Source organism: Acanthisitta chloris, unplaced genomic scaffold (genome assembly GCF_000695815.1).
Source record: "Acanthisitta chloris isolate BGI_N310 unplaced genomic scaffold, ASM69581v1 scaffold32516, whole genome shotgun sequence".
NCBI classification, from domain to species: Eukaryota; Metazoa; Chordata; class Aves; order Passeriformes; family Acanthisittidae; genus Acanthisitta; species Acanthisitta chloris.
The window spans coordinates 160-18993 of NW_008678162.1; the positions used below are offsets into that span (position 1 = coordinate 160).

Consider the following 18834-nt stretch of genomic DNA (forward strand, 5'->3'; position numbering starts at 1 on the left):
ATAAAGAATAACTTTACTAATAGCACCATTTCAGCTTAATTAGCAAAATGGCAAGGAGTGCATAGTACAGACAAGAAGCTTCACTAATGGTATTGTTTTGGCTTGGTTGGTGAAACGATGCATCTGAAACGACAGGACAATTTTGGTCTTACCTTGCTTGCTTGAGCAATTAAGTCAACTTCGAATGAGACTTACTTCTCTTACTCTCCTGCAAGGCTCTGTATTTCAGTTGTGTGGTACCAGCTGGTTTTCTTTATCTTGTTGACAATGTGCAAAATGGTTTTGTGGAGAATTTTGCTGCTACATTGCTTCTTTCTTTCTCTGTCAGCCTGAAAATATGGGCCAATATGAAACAGCCCAGGAGGCGAGCTGGGGGATGAAAGGTACATTGCAATATCATTTCCACTCTGCTTCATGTGATACCGAGAAGCAGACTAAAAGCAGGAATTGAACAGTTAAAGCTGAAAGCATAAAGGATAACTTTACTAATAGCACTATTTCAGCTTCATTTGCAAGACAGCAAGGATTACATAGTACAGACAAAAAGCTGCACTAATGGTATTGTTTTGGCTTGGTTGGCAAAACGATGCACCTTATCTATAAGGCAGTAGAACTAACTAGACTCAAACCTCGGCTGTAGGTGGAAAACTAAGACCACATAAAGTGTGGAATGAAGAAACAAATGTACAAGATAGAGACAAGGCCAGCAAGGAATACAAAACTGTCCAAAGGGGTAAACGGTTGCACAATAAGGGTGTCCAAAGGTACTGAGGAAGAGGAGACACTTCATCTTCACGACCACTGAACAACCACCAGGACCATAGGACTGATGCCAGGAGGGAGGAGACGGAAGAGGAGTATATGATAATGATTTCTGAGAAGGAAATATAATAATAACCACCCATTCCTGGAAATTATAAATATGTATGAGTATTTAATGTATATAAACTGTGAAGTTTTTGCCCCTGGTTGCACAAGTTTGGTGGAGCGATGCCCCTTGTGCCCAGCGCTGAATGAACAAATACCTGCTACTCAGACATACAAGTCTGTGAGTAGTTCTTTTCCAGGCTTTTCTCAGCATCACTCCCCGTGCCGCACACACTGCCGGGCGCGGTGGTTTCGCCCCACGCCGTGGGATGCCCTTACCTGTCCGTGTCCTGCTGCATGAGTTCACCGTCCTGGCTGAGTGGGATGTGCATTTTTGCCTTAACTACAGAAACACACATACACCCGAGCAGTCTTTTAAAACTTTTAGTAATCTGTTTTTAAAATAGATGATTTCTGAGATGTGGTAATATAAACCATAGACTCCAAAGATCTTCCAAAAATAGGCCAATGAGACAAAAATATACCTGAAGCAGAACATTTTCTTAAAGATTATAATCTTACAAAAAAAATATTCCATTTGTCACATCCGCTCCAACGCCAAACTAAGAGAAAATATCAAGTGACAATGTCAGTGTATTACCTCAAAAATGCAAGAAGTGAGATGTTTTCTCACCTTTACCATGACTCTAATAATGATTTGCCTTTAGTTTGATTGGATTTTCTCAAAGCAATCAAAATTGATACTTCAATACTAAATGTAAAATGGGAAGTACAAGTACTTTCACTTGTAAAAGCAAACACTGTCACTCTGGCAGTATTCCATGGCATGGAGCATGTGCATTTCCCTTTGGGAAGAGAAGCATTGCCATCTAACAAAAAAGTGCCCTTCTGGAGAACTTCCATCATTACTAAGAATGACCAGTACAATACGAAGCAGAGTAGAAAAAGACAAACAGATAGCTTGGAAGCTGATTTTATTATACTTTGGTAAGTGTGATTTCCTGCAAAGATCAAGACAACAAGTTGTTTGAACACTTTCCTGCTCCCCAGTACAGTCTGGTATCACCTTGCCATGTACTCCTGAGCACACTTTGAACTGATAATAGATAGAGGCATTACAATATAATGAGTGCTTTGCTTTTCCTAGTGGTAAAATTGGGGTTTTTTACTAAAAAAGTTGGTTGAACATTTTAGGCTTAATTTAAAAAACCTGAAATGATCTAATAACTTAACACTTTCCTGCTCCCCAGTACAGTCTGGTATCACCTTGCCATGTACTCCTGAGCACACTTTGAACTGATAATAGATAGAGGCATTACAATATAATGAGTGCTTTGCTTTTCCTAGTGGTAAAATTGGGGTTTTTTACTAAAAAAGTTGGTTGAACATTTTAGGCTTAATTTAAAAAACCTGAAATGATCTAATAACTTTGCCAAAAAAAGGAATTTCTAAGAGGATGAGATGCTGATTATAATTTAACAGCAGCCATTCAGAAGTCATGCTGTAGTAGATTTTTTCAGAAGTTACAACATATATACACAATATATCATCTTAAGATGGCTTTGGCATTAGCAATGTTAACTGAAATACAGAATCTGAAACTCAGCACTACTTTAGGTAGCTCTTCTACAACAATTTTTACAATGGCTGTAAGGCTAACTGTTCTGACTATATGCATCATATACAATGTGCTCTCTTATACACCATCTCCAAAATAGTACACAAAAATATTTTAAACAAGAAATTCACATAAATAATGTTTTCATTGTAGTGAAGCATGTGACCAACAAGTCAAAATAAGTACCTTTACAACAGAAACATATCCTGATGTAACCAGCACATACAGTCTGAAAGATAAAAAGGGACTCCAAGGCCACAAATACTTTGTGTTATGAAGAGCACCAAAGCAACACAGACAGGAAACACAAAAGAGGTAGTGTGCCATCTGTTCAGATGTATGTGTCCACAAAGGACTAGAATAAAACAATGTTTAAGAAAAGAAGACAAAGAAGACATATTGTACTGTACTGTGGCATGATTCACTTATCATATATAAGCTATTGCACATTTAGGAGCATTAGCAGGTATTGCTCCTTAGCATCATATGTCTCCAGCTTTCCTCAGGATGTTTTTTTGCAGTGCTGTTAAAGAGATTGCTAAGAACACTTGAGGTCCTGAAAAAATCCATGTTCAGTTACTCCATTCCAGGTAATTATGCAAGAAAGCACCAAGAAATTCATTTTAAAATATTTTATGAAAATTGTTGCAGCCTTTTCTTTCTTTCTTTTATTTTTCAATGCCATTTCTCCTTGGAAGGAAGTCCTTATCTTCCTGAGGTTCTTTCACCAACACTGTTTAAAATGGTTCTTCAGTTTACTAGTAATTTTGCCTGTAAAGGATCATTACTTTTGCATTCAATCTATGCAGCAATTCCACATTGATGCAAAAAAAAAAGACCAAACCAGGACAGAAACCTTACAGGAAGCACACTGAGCCACTTTCTATGAAGTGCTGCTGTCCTGGTTTGAGGTGAGGAAGTGCATTAACTTGAACCACTGGAAGCTGATTAGTGTCCTGAGTGTGAAAAAAGAACTGCGTTTTACGCCAGCTGCCATCCTCAATCTGCAACACACAGAACAGAAGATTAGATTCATATGAAAGATGAGCTTCAAAACTCAAATGGAAATTGACCTTATAGAGAGAAGTAGTGTACAGAAGCATTTCTTCTCCCAGCAGTTCCTAAAGAAACCATGTAATTTAACAAATCACATTTCTTGCTTGCAATGCCATGGGCACTCCTGGCAAAACTCTACTGCAAAACAGCTGAGCCCAGAATCCAGCTGGAGTGGGTGCAGACAGGGCCATGTGGCTCAGAGCAGAATGCCTGTCACTTTGCAAGCAAAATGTCTCCTATAGACTCAGATCTCCTGCTAAATTCACTGCTAAAATCTGAACAGCAGGTCTCAGATTATCAACTCTACAGGCACTTGAATGACTCTGTAGGCCCTCGAAGAATTATCATGGGCAGTTCTGCTTTGAACTTTGTATTGTTTATACTAATCCTTAAAATAGCCCTCAGTAAAAACTGATACTTCATGATACTTATAATGTTATAACATTATCTGAGGCTGGTGGTGCCTTGATGTTTGTAATCAATCCATTCTTAAAAACCATTAAGTACAACAGACACCATTGAAAAATGAAATCCCTACAGAGAGAGGGGAATGTGTGAGATTCTGCAGCAGATCTGTACAGTACAGTTTCCCACAGAAAGAGTAAGAGACCTTGTAGAATATCTCATAGAAAAATAGCACTTCTCAGTAACCATCACAGTCTACCTTAATTTTTCTCAGGGAATAAACCAGTCCCAAACAAACTGGAAGGTGAGGAGAAGGTGTCTCAATGGCCATACCTTCTCTGCAAGACACAGGCTAGAGCGTCCCATTAGTGTCTGCTAATAAAGGCTGGAAGCATAAGAGCTTTGCAGTGTCTCAATAAAAATCGCTTTATGTTTTGAGATAAAAATTCTCACTTGATATCCCTCTATCAATATGGAGCCAGTCTCACATCTTTTGCCACTACAAATGAAGCAAGAGCTACAAAAAACCTGAAAGTGTAAGGTGCTTGGCTGCTATATTTCACAGTGGTCTCCCAAGACTTTTACCAAGTGGCTCACATCTTAGTGAGTAATCTGAAAAGCATTAGAAAGTTAGTAAGCTCTTCCAATTTTTCCTAAATACAAAGGTGACTTAATATTTTAGTTCGCCATGGAGCCAGTTTCCAAACATTATTACTTTTATGAAATAATCAAAGAATTGACTCACGGTCAATGAATGTAAAGACAATTAGTTGTCCAAAAAATAATATCCAGCATGAACCTGAGATTTTGTGTTAGATAACCTCTTACTGAAGCCTGAATTTCATTTTGAGAGTAACTTTGTAAATTTTCCTGGAGAAACCCCTTATTTCTGTGCTGATGTCTCTCCAGTGTCTTCATACAGTCTCAAAATACATGACATGCAATGCAAACAGCAAGTATAGACAGCCCTGTATCACTCCGATTGCTTTTACTTTGAAAAGATGCTGAATTCAGTATCAAAAGTTGACATATGCAGAACTATGTAAGAAGTAAACCTTAAGGGATGTGAACCTAAATGATTGTTATTTATTTGCAGAAAGTAAATCACGTCTAAACAGTCACTCCATTATCATTCCAACAATGTAGTGCTGAAAAGTATTTACCATGCATTCATCCACAGGCACCTTTGGTTCAAGTAGTGTATTTGCTTTAAATATCTGACCGTTCCATCCTTTGAAGCTAAGTGACGTCTTCCGGCCACCTGCTTTACTTAATGCCCACATTGGTGTGTTCAGACAATGAACTGTGATGCTGTGGGTTGCTTCTGAGCTCAGTAAATGAAGGAAGTTCATCTGCACTTTTCCAATGCCAAACTCCAGCTAAGTTCCAAGAGAAAGGCATCATTAGACTGACAGCTGGAACATGCTGAATGACCACAGCAACATGCAGTGCCATGAGCATACAAATGTGATACTCAGGCATGGGAGCATGTATTCATGTTTAAATACATTGGGATCAATGCCAAAGTGCACGATTTGCATTCTTCCAGGGAGAAGCTACGTTCTACTGCAGTGACTACTATAAACAGAAGCTTTCCTAGGAAATTTTCAAGGCTTAAATATAAACATTTGCTAATGCTTACAACATTGCTGAAACACAGCTGGGCAGAAAACACTATTTTTAAATAAGGAAACTGAAACAAATCCTTTTGTGATTCAAACAAAGATTATCAGCAGCAGCGTTTGAACTGCAGCCACATCAGTCTGCTGTTTAGTCTGCTTAGACCACAGGTTCTGGCAGTACTGGTACCCCATTACGAATGCAAAAGTTCATAGCTATATTTTGATTTTAGACAGAAAATATCATAAATCATTGCTCAACAAGAATTTCTCCAAGAATAGTTCGTATTTAGGGATCTTCCAAACACAGGAATGCATAGGTGAAATTTATGGTATTTCTGATGCTCTTCAATGACTACAGTTTATATGCAGAACTCCAGAAACATAACATTTCTATTCCCAAGAGTTTAAGGACTACATGTAAAGAAGAGCATGAACAAACAATATAAAGGAAACAAGTCTCTCCCTAACAGCATTTAAAAGTAGCTAAGTGTTGGAAAGCAGTAATAATTTTCCTCCTTCCCATTGCAACAACCTCAGCATCTCTACACATAGCTGCCCTGAGTGATGAGATACTAACATAACTTAGAATCATCTCAGGCTTATTTTTATGCCTTGTATAGAAAAGTATAAGGCAAATCAAAATAATTCTATCAGCATGGAAGGTGAGTAAATGAACAGTTAAAGTTATACTAATATATATAGTCTCCAGAAAATCTGTAACTTCTGTAGCAGAACATATAATATGTCCTTTCACAAAGGTGCACAATAAAAACCCCTCCAAAATCTAACACCTTTTTATGAGTTAAGTAAATACGCATGCATTTGTTCAGAGTTCAAACACAGACAGTCTCTCTAGAAGCACTGCATACCTTTGTCACTGACAGTGGTGTCAAGCATGTCTGACCACCTGCAGTGAAGTTGCAGAAAACTTCAATGGCATCAGAAGGACATCCAATATTTGGGTCAATCCAGTATTTTCCTATTAGCATATAATTTCAGATGGAAAATAAAACCAAATTATAAATACTACTAATCAATTGCTAAAATATTCATACTTCTTGGCAAGTAGTACATATATCACCACCACAGCTTCACTAGGATATGAAAGAAAAGAAACATGAAAGTATTTTCATTATTATATTAGTAACAGATACCAAGGAAAATTATCATAACCATCCAATTATTATTACATATACAATGACATTACAGGTTTAAATACTCTTTTTTAAAATTGAAATATTGATTCAGGAACTTCTGGGATACTGCAACTGTCAGTGTGTCTGACAGTGGTAGTGTATTGTATACACTTTTCTCATCAGGAATATAGAATCTAATCCACACAAAATTCTTTGCAAGATCAACTATAAATACTTGAAAAACATTAAATCACAAGATTGGATTTAGTTTCAAATCTTCTGGATGCATCTGTTTACGGATAGATATAATCTGTCTCTAATATCCATATAATAATAGATAGCTACATACTTCCACCTTTAAAATTCAGAAATATTATCTTAAAGATAACATTTGATAATATTTAAAGATGGTTTTGACAGGCACATTGCAACAGAACGTGAGAAAAATATCTACACATTAGAATTTTAATGTAGAAAGTAACGTGGTAGCAACACATTTCAAAGTGTGTTCAAGTTTTAATGGAAAGGGACACTCACCATCTGACACTTTGCGTTCACAATTGAGCAAATCCCTGCAGATACGTGCTGGGTTATCCCGTGTGCCAAGAGGGTTCTTGATGCTGTGCAGTAAATTGCTAAGGTAGTGGAGCGTTTTGAATATCTCTGTACTGTGATCTAGTAAATTTACTTCAGTATTCTGGTATTTCTGCCAAGGGCCATTAGCAAACGTGTTACCACAAAGATGTATCACAGCAACATATGCAGTAAAAGTCAAATGGCCATTGAATAGCCAGACAGAATCAAAGTATTTATATGCATGCAATCACCCATATAAAACAGGGTAAGAATAACATATCCCAACAAACAGACTGGTACATTTTATAAAAATTGTCAGAGAGTGAAGTTACAGCAGGTTTAGATCATGCAAATATGTCATTATGACATATTGCCATAAAAATGTGGATACAGTGAAAAATAAAATTAGCATTTTTAAAGTATACTTGGAAGTTTCAGATTCTGAACAGTGAAATCTGCTTTCAGGCTTAACCTACAAGATTTATTCAACTTCACCCATGTAAGGGATTTTCTTGCAATCAATGGGACTACACACATGTATGTAATTATTTTTTTTTTGTATCAAACCCTAAATACCACTCTTATTATCTGTGGCTGAACAGATAGAGTCCACATATGTGTGACAGTCAGTAAATTTTCACTACTACCAATCATGACAAAAATGTAGAAGTACTGCTATTTTTCTTAATTTCAGTTGTATCCTATACATCCTAGCGTGTTTAATTACATTCTACAATAATTACTTGTTATCCATGATTCATTTTGAACTAATCCTTTGAAAAGAAGCCATGTTCTGTCCCAAAAAATAGAATTATAATTGCATACCCCATATGACGATGGAAATACATTGAAATATACTACCTCCATCTGCAGGGCAGCATTTGACTCAATCAAAGCTTGAACAGCAGCACTGAGGTCCATTTGTTTCTGAGAACAGGTATTTCAGAATATAAAAAGATAAACAAGAATATTAAAAAGTGCAGGTGGTAAATTCTTTGAGCACTGCAGCAACATACATGATAGCTTTGTTATTTTGTCCTTTTAGAAAATAATTCATTGGAAAAGCTTTTAAAACAGGATCCTTCCTTCCAGTTCAAAAAAAAAAAATAGCTGTAGATAAACATCCCAACTTATTCTTCCCAGCCGTTTAATTAACACACTTAAGCAAACCAATTCAGGTAAGTGTGAAAAGGAGTTACTCCTTTACAGAGAAGTCCATAAAGAATATCTCAGTCAGATATCAGCACCTGATGGGTCAGTCTTCATGATGCACAAGCAACTACCAAGACTGGCAAAGCAGCCTCTGAAGGAGGAAGTCTGTTTCTTGTCTATCTTCATTCTCTGCACTTTGTGTGACATATATACCAGATCCAGACAAAAGGTTTGTATCATTTTAAAGAAGTAAATCACTCACAGAAGCATCTAGTTCTTGTAATTTGTTCTCAGATCACATATATCATTACAGCTTGAGAGCTCTTCAGATGATGAGTCTGTCCTAACTGCCACAACCCCTTAACAAACTAAACCTGTGTGCCTGCACATATTTACATGGAGAACATCTGAGCCAGAAATAGCACAGATCTTTCTGTTGCTGACTTTCTGATTATCCAAATACAGAACAGGAGAAAAACCTTTTAGAGTGTGAGGGATTTAACCCATGTCAAAAGTATGAGTGTGCCCAGAAGAGTTGCCTGTTGAGGGCTCACCTGCATGACAGAACTATTAGTTTAAGATGGAAGGTTCAGAAAATGTACTGTTGTAGTGATGGAAGTTGTATTTGCTTTTCAGGTGCCATGATGGAACAAACAGTCCATTTGAAGAGGCTCCTGCTATTTTCACTTTCAAAAACCCTCTATATTGTTGGTTAGGATTGTTATGGAGCTTACCCTTGGTCCTGGTGGTCCAGCTCGTCCCTGGAAAATGGGGAAAACCCAGATATTAAGTCCTTCATATGTTTATATAATGCAATCACAAAGGAAAACTACAGGCATTTTTAAATGCACTTACAGGTGGCCCTGGCTGCCCCTGCAGTCCCTGAGGCCCCTAAAAGAAATGGAGATAAATACAACAGTTATACGTTAAGATCTCTGGGTTTACATTTATGTATTTTTTAAATCACAAAAGGCTCCATTGCATCATAAGTGGCATCATTTTAGTGTGTAGGATGATGCAGTGGGGAGGAGGGGAGGAGAGGAGGAGAAAGAACATCTGGTGTTCCCTAGTTTAAAGTACCAACAATACACATAGTCTTAAACCTGAGTTTTAGGCTGCCTTAGGGTTGAACATGAAACCTTCCAATACAATAAACCCACCTGAATTATACTTTCTTTTCAAGTACTGACATTAACATGGAATTATTATGATTAACTCATTAATATACAGTGATATTTGTGTCTCTGTTAGATTTTTATCTTCAATCTCTATATACTCAAAGCCTCCAGGAGCTGTTGTAATATAAACAATAGCACAATGACAAGGAAAAGAACAGGTGGCTGTGCCTTAAGACAAGCAAAAGATAAGAAGGAATGAAAGGCATAGGCCAGATTTGCACCTTGTATTAGTAAAACATCTTAGCATAAACAAATCAATTTAAGCAAAACATTTTTCCAGTGCTGTTTGCACCAATTATTTGAGCACAATAAGCTGTTCCAGAAGGCTGACTCCACATTAATTAATTAATCAGATCAGCAGCTCACATGCTGCTATGTTGCTCCAGGATATCTCCAATCGCATGTGTATATATTACTGGGCTGTCTGATTGTGCTTAGTGAAGTATGTCTAGCACAAAGTGAAAGTGTGAAAAGGAAACTTGAGAAATGAATTTGACATTGTAAGGATATATTGGTTTATCTTGGTTCAGGACTTGATAATGCAAATACCAAAGCAAGGCACAAAGTCTTCAACAGTTTGTTCCTAAGTAATCACTGTTCTCTGATGAACAGATATCCTTGTTCTGAGTGCTGAGATTTAGACATTCCGGTGGGTTTTTCAGATGACTGAGTGCTTCAGTTAATGTTCTCTGTTCTTGGCATGTGTCACAATTTTAACACTGAAAAAGTCTTAGGACAAGAATTTATAGTGGTTTCTGAGATAGAACTGAATGTTTTAAAAATAAAACCTGCACTGGTCCGATGAGTTTACGGTATTTTATAAAAGAGGAGTGCCATTTGCCTTAATTCACCCTCTCCTCGCCAGTATGAAAACCAGGTAAAAAAAGGTAACTACTGAATGCTATTTGTTAACTAGAGTCCACTAGTTTGGGGGAATATTACATTTCTTAAATGCATTAAAAGTTCAGAGGGCTATATCTATTACCTTTACAAACCTTTACAATATAATGAAACTGCACAGAGTACATTGAAAATCCTGTGGGGATTTTACCAGTGTTCATTCTTTCTGCTGCAGAGCAGCAAAATAAGGTTAAATTACACTTTTCATGACTAAGTTAATTGCTAAATGTTTTACTGGAACATACAGGATTACCTTTCTAAGGCCCTGATTTTACATGCAATGATACATATGCTTAGCTGTGAAAACATGAGCAATCCCATGGACTTCCATCTTTTCCAAGACTTTTGAAATTTTTGAATAAGGTATTTTCAACAAAAATAATTAATGTTAAGCTCTCCCTGACCACTTTTGTAATTCTGATGTGCTGTCACCATCTCTCATAATAGGTAAAGCCTAAAAACATCCTGCAATATCATAGTCTGATGTGTAATAGTGTAGTAGCTGGTGTTAGCGACTATAAATCTAAAATAAAATATGGAAATAGAAAATTCCATATTATACATTTTCATATCATATCTTTTTTGATCTTGAGGATAGCCACACACTGGAATGCATGGTCCAAAGAGATTATTCAATCTCCATCCCTGGTAGTTTCAAAGACTTCACTGAATAAAGCCCTGAGCAATGTGGTCTGATACCAGAGCTGGTGCTTTTCTGGACCAGCTTCCTGTTTACATGTCTTGAGATCCCTTACAATCCAGGTTTTCCTATGACTCTATAACTGATTAGGTGACATGCCATGAAATAAAAGATATTAAGAAAATGAAAACACACTTTCAGAAAGGTCAGAATTTTGAAACAATATTCTTAAATGTATTTCACGTTTTTCTAAACATTTCAATCACAGCAATATGAATATTTTGAATTTTAAAATTATTTTGATTAAAAATTTTCTACAAACTCTGTTTCTGACTCTACCAATTTTTCTCCACAAAAAGCCTACAGGACATGAACTTTGGTTCACCACTGACTTCAATAAGGAGACACGATTTTACATGCCATGTTTTTCAGGGGATAAAAGGACATTTCTTTCTAGCAATGAACACTGTAACCCTGAGAGACTGAAACATATAACCAAAACTTGGATGACTACAACAAGGTTAAAATCTATGTGATTTTAGGAAGAATGCCAATATAAATTTTAAAAGTATAAATTAAAGCTCAGAATACACATTTAGATGAACATAATTTGCTCTCCTTTGTATCTGAAAATAGTTGGAAATAAATCCTTTTCTTGGGGGAAAGTAATGCCTTGCATATGATTTAAAAGTAAACATTCTGAAGACAGTCTTACTAGATTAATTCAGCTTGATGAGTTCAAGAACTTATTTAAGAAATAACTTCTTAAACACCAGCACCAATAATGGAAACAGATGTTTCTTGTTCACCATTTTGAATGGTTTTTATTGTTTTTTAAGTGTCAGCATTTTTAGCTCTCTGCTGTCATAACAATCCCTATGAACAGACAGTAGAAAAAGACAGTTAAGATGGATAACAGCAGCACAAATTAAAGAACTAGTTTTCCTCTTATTCTGAGGCAGCAATTGCCTTAAGAGCATTAGAATCAAAGAGGAAAGTTCTCTGAGACATGTACAAGAAGCTTAGTTCCAAGCTTTAATTCTTTCAGCCATTCTTAATATTTCTGATTTATTTTTCAAGACTTTTATAAGGCAGTTAGATTGGATTTTTATAGGTGACTGCTCAAAGCAAACTACAATAAGACAATAAGATTTTAAGCAAGATGGTGTGAGAGGCTGGGTAAGAGTAACAGGAACAAATCACCTGTGCTACTTAATGGAAAAGGAACTAATTATACTTCTGTCATATAAAGTAGTATAAAGTTCTCAACTTTGCATTCATATTTGCTGTAAATATGATAACTTAATGGCTTTTCACATAGCCATTATTAATTGGAGACTTTACTAGCTCTAACACAATTTAAAAATGAAATCCAACATTTAGTAATGTACACCAACTAATGTAATGTTCTTACTGAAAAATGAGAGACAGCAAATTCATAACCTGTCAATGCTGCACTGTTCCTGTGGGTGGGATACATTGCATGGACATACCCTCACATCTAGGCTTTTCCTGAACTTCTCCCTCTCTGGGCAAGATGATACAGACCTATCAACGTGTGTGCAGGCTGTGAGGCACTGGAGCAATGACAATAAATGTGACAAAATTTTTTTCTTTTAGATCTGTACTAGGACAGTTCTGGAGGATGTGACTGCTAAGTCCTCAGGGGCCATACTGCCCAACAGCTCACACCCACTGGGCATATCTGCATAAGTCAACTTGAACAAGAAAAGATGAGACTTTTGACACATGCTACCAGCTTTCCTGGGCAGTGCTCTCCAGGAGCACAACATGACTGCCTGGCCTTCAGTTCATGCAAGAAAATTCAGTGTAACACAGGAATAATTTCTACACTGCCAAAAAAAGAAAGCACCAAAGTTGTTTCATCTTACCATTTCACCCCTTGTGCCCTTTTCACCTCTTGGACCCTGTAAGAAAGAGAAGCTGTTAATCCAATATGCTTTCTAGCTGCCTAGGACAGAAATAAGTAGATTAATATCCATGAGAGTTACACTGCTCACATGAAAAATTCAGTCTCATCTGTGGAAGTATTTAAAACTCTGGGGGTTGAATTTTCCCGGACTATTAGAAAACTAAATTGCCTGAAAACATCTTGTAATTCCTATACATGGAAAGCTCTTTTCCTCTGCTTGTAAATATGTTTTCTCTCAGTAATTTTAATTGTGTTGTCCCTGTCAATCAGCTATATTCTCCACAATTTCATCCATAGTAATACATCAGTGCTTTGTTTGTATTACAGATGCTGGAGACACATACATTAGCTTACCAGCATAGTATAACACAGAGAAGGTCCTCCTAGTTGCTATTTGCAAACAGAAAAATGAGGAGGTTGCTACTTGCCGAACAAGATTATATATATTAAAAAAAAAGGTAGGTGAAATAACCAAATTATGCAGAAGTGAAGGGAAACTTACAGGCCTGCCAGTTGGGCCTGTTATGCCTTCTTGACCAACAGGGCCAATATATCCCTGCAAACAAGCACAGAATTTATTAGTCCACCATGTTTTCAAAATGAAGAAAATCCTCATGACATGTCCTGGTTTAAAGCCACTCAGCACACAGCCCTGGCAAATACCAGAAAGATCATAGTGCTGCTCTCTTTCTAAATATTGAGTACACATTGCAATAAAATCAGTAAGGTATTTTAATAATTTGCATTAGTTGTGATTGGAAAGCTCACAGATATTCTTTAATGTGAAATTTATTGCACTAAAACCAATGGAAACTTAAGTACTCTGATTACAAAAGATCACATATTTATTGAGCTACAATCAGCTATATCTTGAGCTGTATTACTGTTCACAAGTACTCTTGTAAGGCTGCCAAGTAAGTGCAGCTAAAATGCTACTTTCCTGTTCCATTTCACTTAGAGCTAACTGCTCATGTCCAGTGTTTATCTTGTGTAGGAATGTTTACAAAAAGAAAGTAGCTATTAGATCAAACCCACAAAGCTGCTTCTCTGCATCTGGTTAACTGAACAAATTCAGTTCTGTGATGGCAATGGCAGCAGTGAGAGAAGAACATTTTGTAGTAAGGCCCTCCATGCTGCAAACTTTCCTCCTTTTATGCTTGGTGCTGTAAGCTGGATGCACACTTCTCAATATTACAAAATGCTAAAGATGCTTCTACATTTTTGGTGAGAAGAAAAGCAGAATGCCATGAATAATGAGCTAATGCAGGTTAGGAACCTTACGGATAAAAAGAAAATATTTTTTAAAAAACTCCTGCCCATTAATCAATAATGCATGAGCACCACTCTGTCTTACTGCAGGTAAAGTTTGACTCTTTTTCTTTTTGTTGTAGGACGGAGCTATATAATCAGCATTGTTGCCAGTAAGAAGACAGAATGATCAACCCCAATAGACAAAGACATAGCAGTGACAAGAATACTTGTGTCAATGAAGTTGCACTAGGAGAGCCACATTTAGTCAGCAGAGCTTTCTTTTTTGTTTCAAACTTAGGAGTCTGGCTCTGCTTGTGTGTCTGTAAGCATGCTGCAACCAGAGCAGTGTTGCAGTACAAGCAAAGGGCTTCTAGTGGAGTCATAGTCTTGGGCAGAAAGGTTTGGTTTAGTGGGTTCTGGGCTTGTTATTAAGAAAAAAAGATGAACCCCTGGATTAAAAACATGTGCCACTTGCAAACTATCCTGACAATCTCTTTCATGGAGTGAAACACTTACAACTTGGCCTGTTGGACCTTTCGGGCCCAGAATTCCAACTAAGCCAATGTCCCCTGCAGGACCCTGAAAATACAAAGGAACAATTTAATCAAACATGGACATTAGCTATCCACTTGTTCCAATATCTTGTAATCAATGAAAGTAAGATAATTTCTAAAAGCAGGAACAGTGAAAATACCAAGTGCACTGACCCAGAATGTTTGTCCTTATCATGGAGTACACAGTTCATGTTCCAACAGTTCAGAGGTATTTTGAGGAAATTATTGTTACAGCTGATTAATTCTATGCTTTCCTAATGTTCTTGCTCTGTAAATGGCTTAAGATCTAACAGAAAAGAATGAGCACATACTTTTGGACCTGGGAATCCTTGAAACCCCATTAAACCTGGATCTCCATCTTCTCCCTGTAATAGGAGCAGGTATCCATACTATTATTTCATGCTGGTAACTCTTGGACTACTGGTTTTACATCAACAGCTGTGATTACATACAGTCTGTCCTTTCAGTCCAGTGTCTCCTGCTGGTCCTTGGTCACCTTGTGATCCTGGGGGGCCTCTTTTGCCTCGCTTTCCTGGATGACCTAGAAGCCCTTTCTCACCCTGTCAATAGGAAGAATATATATCCTTTATTACAATTATGAAAGTTATATAGGTAAAGATAGGTTTCATGTCAGAAGTGTGGGACATGCTTTCTAAGAAATAGGCTTACTCCATTAATTTTATTTCCCTCACGAATGCTTTCAATAATTATACATCCACTGAAATGCAAATGTGACTTGATTGTTTCTTGACTTGGAAACATAAAAACGATACATGTTGGATCAATTCCAGTATGGTATCTCCCCATGTAAGGAGTAAAATTCACAAAATGAAATATAGAACAGACAGTTTAAAAGTAAATTTTTTAAAGTAATCCTCTGAGCAAGGCATAGTGTACCTGTGGAACTCCTTGCTGTTAGTCTAAAGACTACATTGATTCAAATGGAAACTAGGCAAGTTCCTGCAAGACAAGTTCTCTGAGGATTATGAAATGCATAGAAAACATGTCTAGCTCAAGTTACTGAGCTACAATAAAGGCTGGAAATATACATGTTTCATGCTTTGTGCTTATGCTCTTTCCTAGGTTTTACCTTCTTGCTTTAACAAAGACAGGCTTTTGGCATGTCTCAGTACGTCCACTACTAATGCTTATTTTGTGCTACACGTGGAAACAGTCTTCCCTCAACTCATCTATTCCTTGTGTTTTCCAGCTTGCATGCACTTCTGAACAGGAACTACCTATGGCTCATTGTCTACAGAAAGGAGTAAAATTCAGACCAGCAACACTGGCAATAAACACCACAAATAGCAAATATGGTTTATAGTAAAATATTTTCATAGAAAACAAAGAGAACTTCAGGTAACGTACGGTTTTAAAGAACTGCTTACCAATAAAATATCACAGAGCACTGCAAATCAAGATTTTAGGTCAAAAATTCTATTCTAAATGATTAAAATTACCTATACTATTTCCATTGTTTGGTTATTTTACAACCGAAATGAGTCTAATTAATATGACGATATGCTGATGTTGGGTACTTGCAACTGCCTGGAAAATGAAGCACACTCAGATTTATTTCTTTCTGACAGGGCTGAACAAGAGCAATTTAAGTCCTATGACAAATAGACATCCCTATAGATACACTTGTTAGCCCCCAAACTTAGGACTAGGGCTTGAAATTACAGTACTTATCTGCTAATAGATTTCTCAGATGTTCAAACCATTCAAACTGTTCTAGAAGTTACAGAAGTTTAAAAATAAATATCAGGAAACATTTGGCCCTAAAGCTGGAGTGAATAAATACAAAGTGTTTTGAACAGCTCCTGGAGTTGGGAGTCACACTCAGATGGATGTGACCTCTATTTTCAAGTTTATAGAAATGAGGTCAACACAACCTGCAGTTGTCTCGCAATTCTTACCCTTGAAGTAAGTCTTGATGCCAGTTATTCATATGACTAACAGTAGTGTGGTGGTTCCACAGTCACTGGGTGCAGTATGAAGATTAAGCAACATCAGTAACACTGTACAACATCAAGATCCCATGTGTGTACCTTTAGTCCAGGTTCTCCCATGGGCCCTGGCATGCCTGGCAATCCCTTGGGACCTCGAGCTCCAGCATAACCTGCCAGACCTGGTAAGCCTGAGTTTCCCTTGTTACCCTTAACAAATTGAAAATAATGAATTACAAGCAGAACAGCCAAACATGTTTTTTCATTGTATGCTAAAACAGGCATATAACATAAAATCAGCCAAAATCACTTAATGCTTTCTGTATATATATAAACACACATTGACAGTACATCAAAATATATAGAAAGACAATAATCAGTAGTATCATCTGGATTTCTGCTAATATTCCAGAAGTAAAAGGCTGAAAATATGGTTGAGATTGGCAATATCCATTCTACAAGAAGGAACTCCACATCAAGAAACAAAATGAGACTACCTTCTCAAAGAAACATTCAGAATTCAACATATTTGTTTATAAGTATCAGGCATACTGATAATACTCTGTAGAGATTCACATGCAATAACTTTACCACATGAAGAAAGATCAGAACATTTTTTATGAAAATATAAGAGAACATCAGACTATAAACAAAAGCAACTATTTTAAATGAAAAAACATGTTACTGAGTACATGGAGTTAAGCCAATTTCAACATGTTAAAAAATACAAAATGGAAAATTGGTATCATCCGAATGAATATTTCTCTGATGTAATTTAGTAGAAATATATACATATATATACATGTCTATCTTCTTATTTCATATGGCATCTGGTTAAGCACTCATAGAAATAAAAGGGTTCTATGAAACAGGATTTTTATATTAAGTGTGACTTTCAGGGTTTTGAATATGGTATTGTGGGTTATATCTTGATGGACTGATAAATGTGCATAGCAATAAGTCTGTTCTTTTTATTCATTGTGGCAAAAATCAGTTATAATCTTCTCTTTATTACAAATTGTAATGGAGTAATGGAGTCATCTTTACTATGATTGTATGATATTTTCCATGAAGAGACAAAAATGTAAGAATTCTTTGGGGTCATACTCCTAAATCCAACTCCAAAGAATTTTAAGAACTTGGAAGAGGTCATGATCTGAAACTGGAGAGGCTGGAATAGGGTGCACCTGCCCCCTATGGGTAACTGGCTTAATTTTTCCTTTGTTCAACCAGATTAGAAATTTACACCTGTAAATTACAACAGTGTCTCATTTAGCACCTTGATTAATTCCTAACACTAAATCTAACCTTTTATAACAATTACTGATCTGTCTAACTAGAGCTACTGGGAAATACCATACTTGAAATCAAAGTGATCAGCCTTTCAACAACAAGAGCCACTAAAGGAATTTTCTCCCCCTCTCTGGAGGTACTAACCGAAGAGCTGTGTCACTGCTCCCAGAGGCAGCAGGTCACCACCTTTGGCCCACGGCAAAGGACAGTCAGACAAAAAACCTGTTTCCAAGAATGCTTCCAGATACCTCAGATACCAAACACTCTTTTTCACTGGTTTTGGACAAAGCTTCAGAACCACTTAGGTACAGAGGCATATGTTACAAATTCAAAGACAATAAGGAAAATGTGGGATTATCTCAGAGTCCGAGAGGAAGCAGTCTCAGCTGGGATTTATGACTCATTTTCAGGAACAGACTTGTGCAGCCTCTCTGATCAAGAAATCATTTTCACTTAGCTGTAGTTACTACTAACATATACTAATTAAATAATTCTTCTCAAAGCACACTTCCCTTTTGATAACTTTGTATCCTGGCCAGAACATCAGGAGCAGAAGTGAAAGAAAATTAAGGAATTTGTCTAATTTTCAAGATGCTCAAGGAACTGAGAATGGTTCCTTCCATTTAAATGCCTTAACATTAGAAAATTTCTAGTGCAAAACGACATAGAGGCAATGTGGAAAGCAACTTACCTTAGGGCCAGGCTTCCCTGACAGCCCAGTCTTGCCAAGGTTCCCAGGAATG

General features: G+C 36.9%; 1 protein-coding gene across 1 annotated transcript in view; it reads right to left on the reverse strand.

The window, feature by feature from the left end:
• Window positions 1-3303: 3303 nt before the first annotated feature.
• The window catches only part of COL24A1 (collagen, type XXIV, alpha 1), a gene marked incomplete at its 5' end in the record, with an annotated part of 128336 nt that continues 112805 nt past the window's right edge, over window positions 3304-18834 (reverse strand). Inside the window, 14 exon segments of the mRNA XM_009076774.1 lie at window positions 3304-3450; window positions 5071-5286; window positions 6399-6508; window positions 7203-7371; window positions 8103-8168; window positions 9128-9154; window positions 9249-9284; window positions 13004-13039; window positions 13547-13600; window positions 14812-14874; window positions 15161-15214; window positions 15302-15409; window positions 16901-17008; window positions 18783-18834. The exon segment at window positions 18783-18834 is cut by the window's right edge and continues 32 nt beyond it. Coding sequence (XP_009075022.1) covers window positions 3304-3450; window positions 5071-5286; window positions 6399-6508; window positions 7203-7371; window positions 8103-8168; window positions 9128-9154; window positions 9249-9284; window positions 13004-13039; window positions 13547-13600; window positions 14812-14874; window positions 15161-15214; window positions 15302-15409; window positions 16901-17008; window positions 18783-18834 — 1246 coding nt within the window.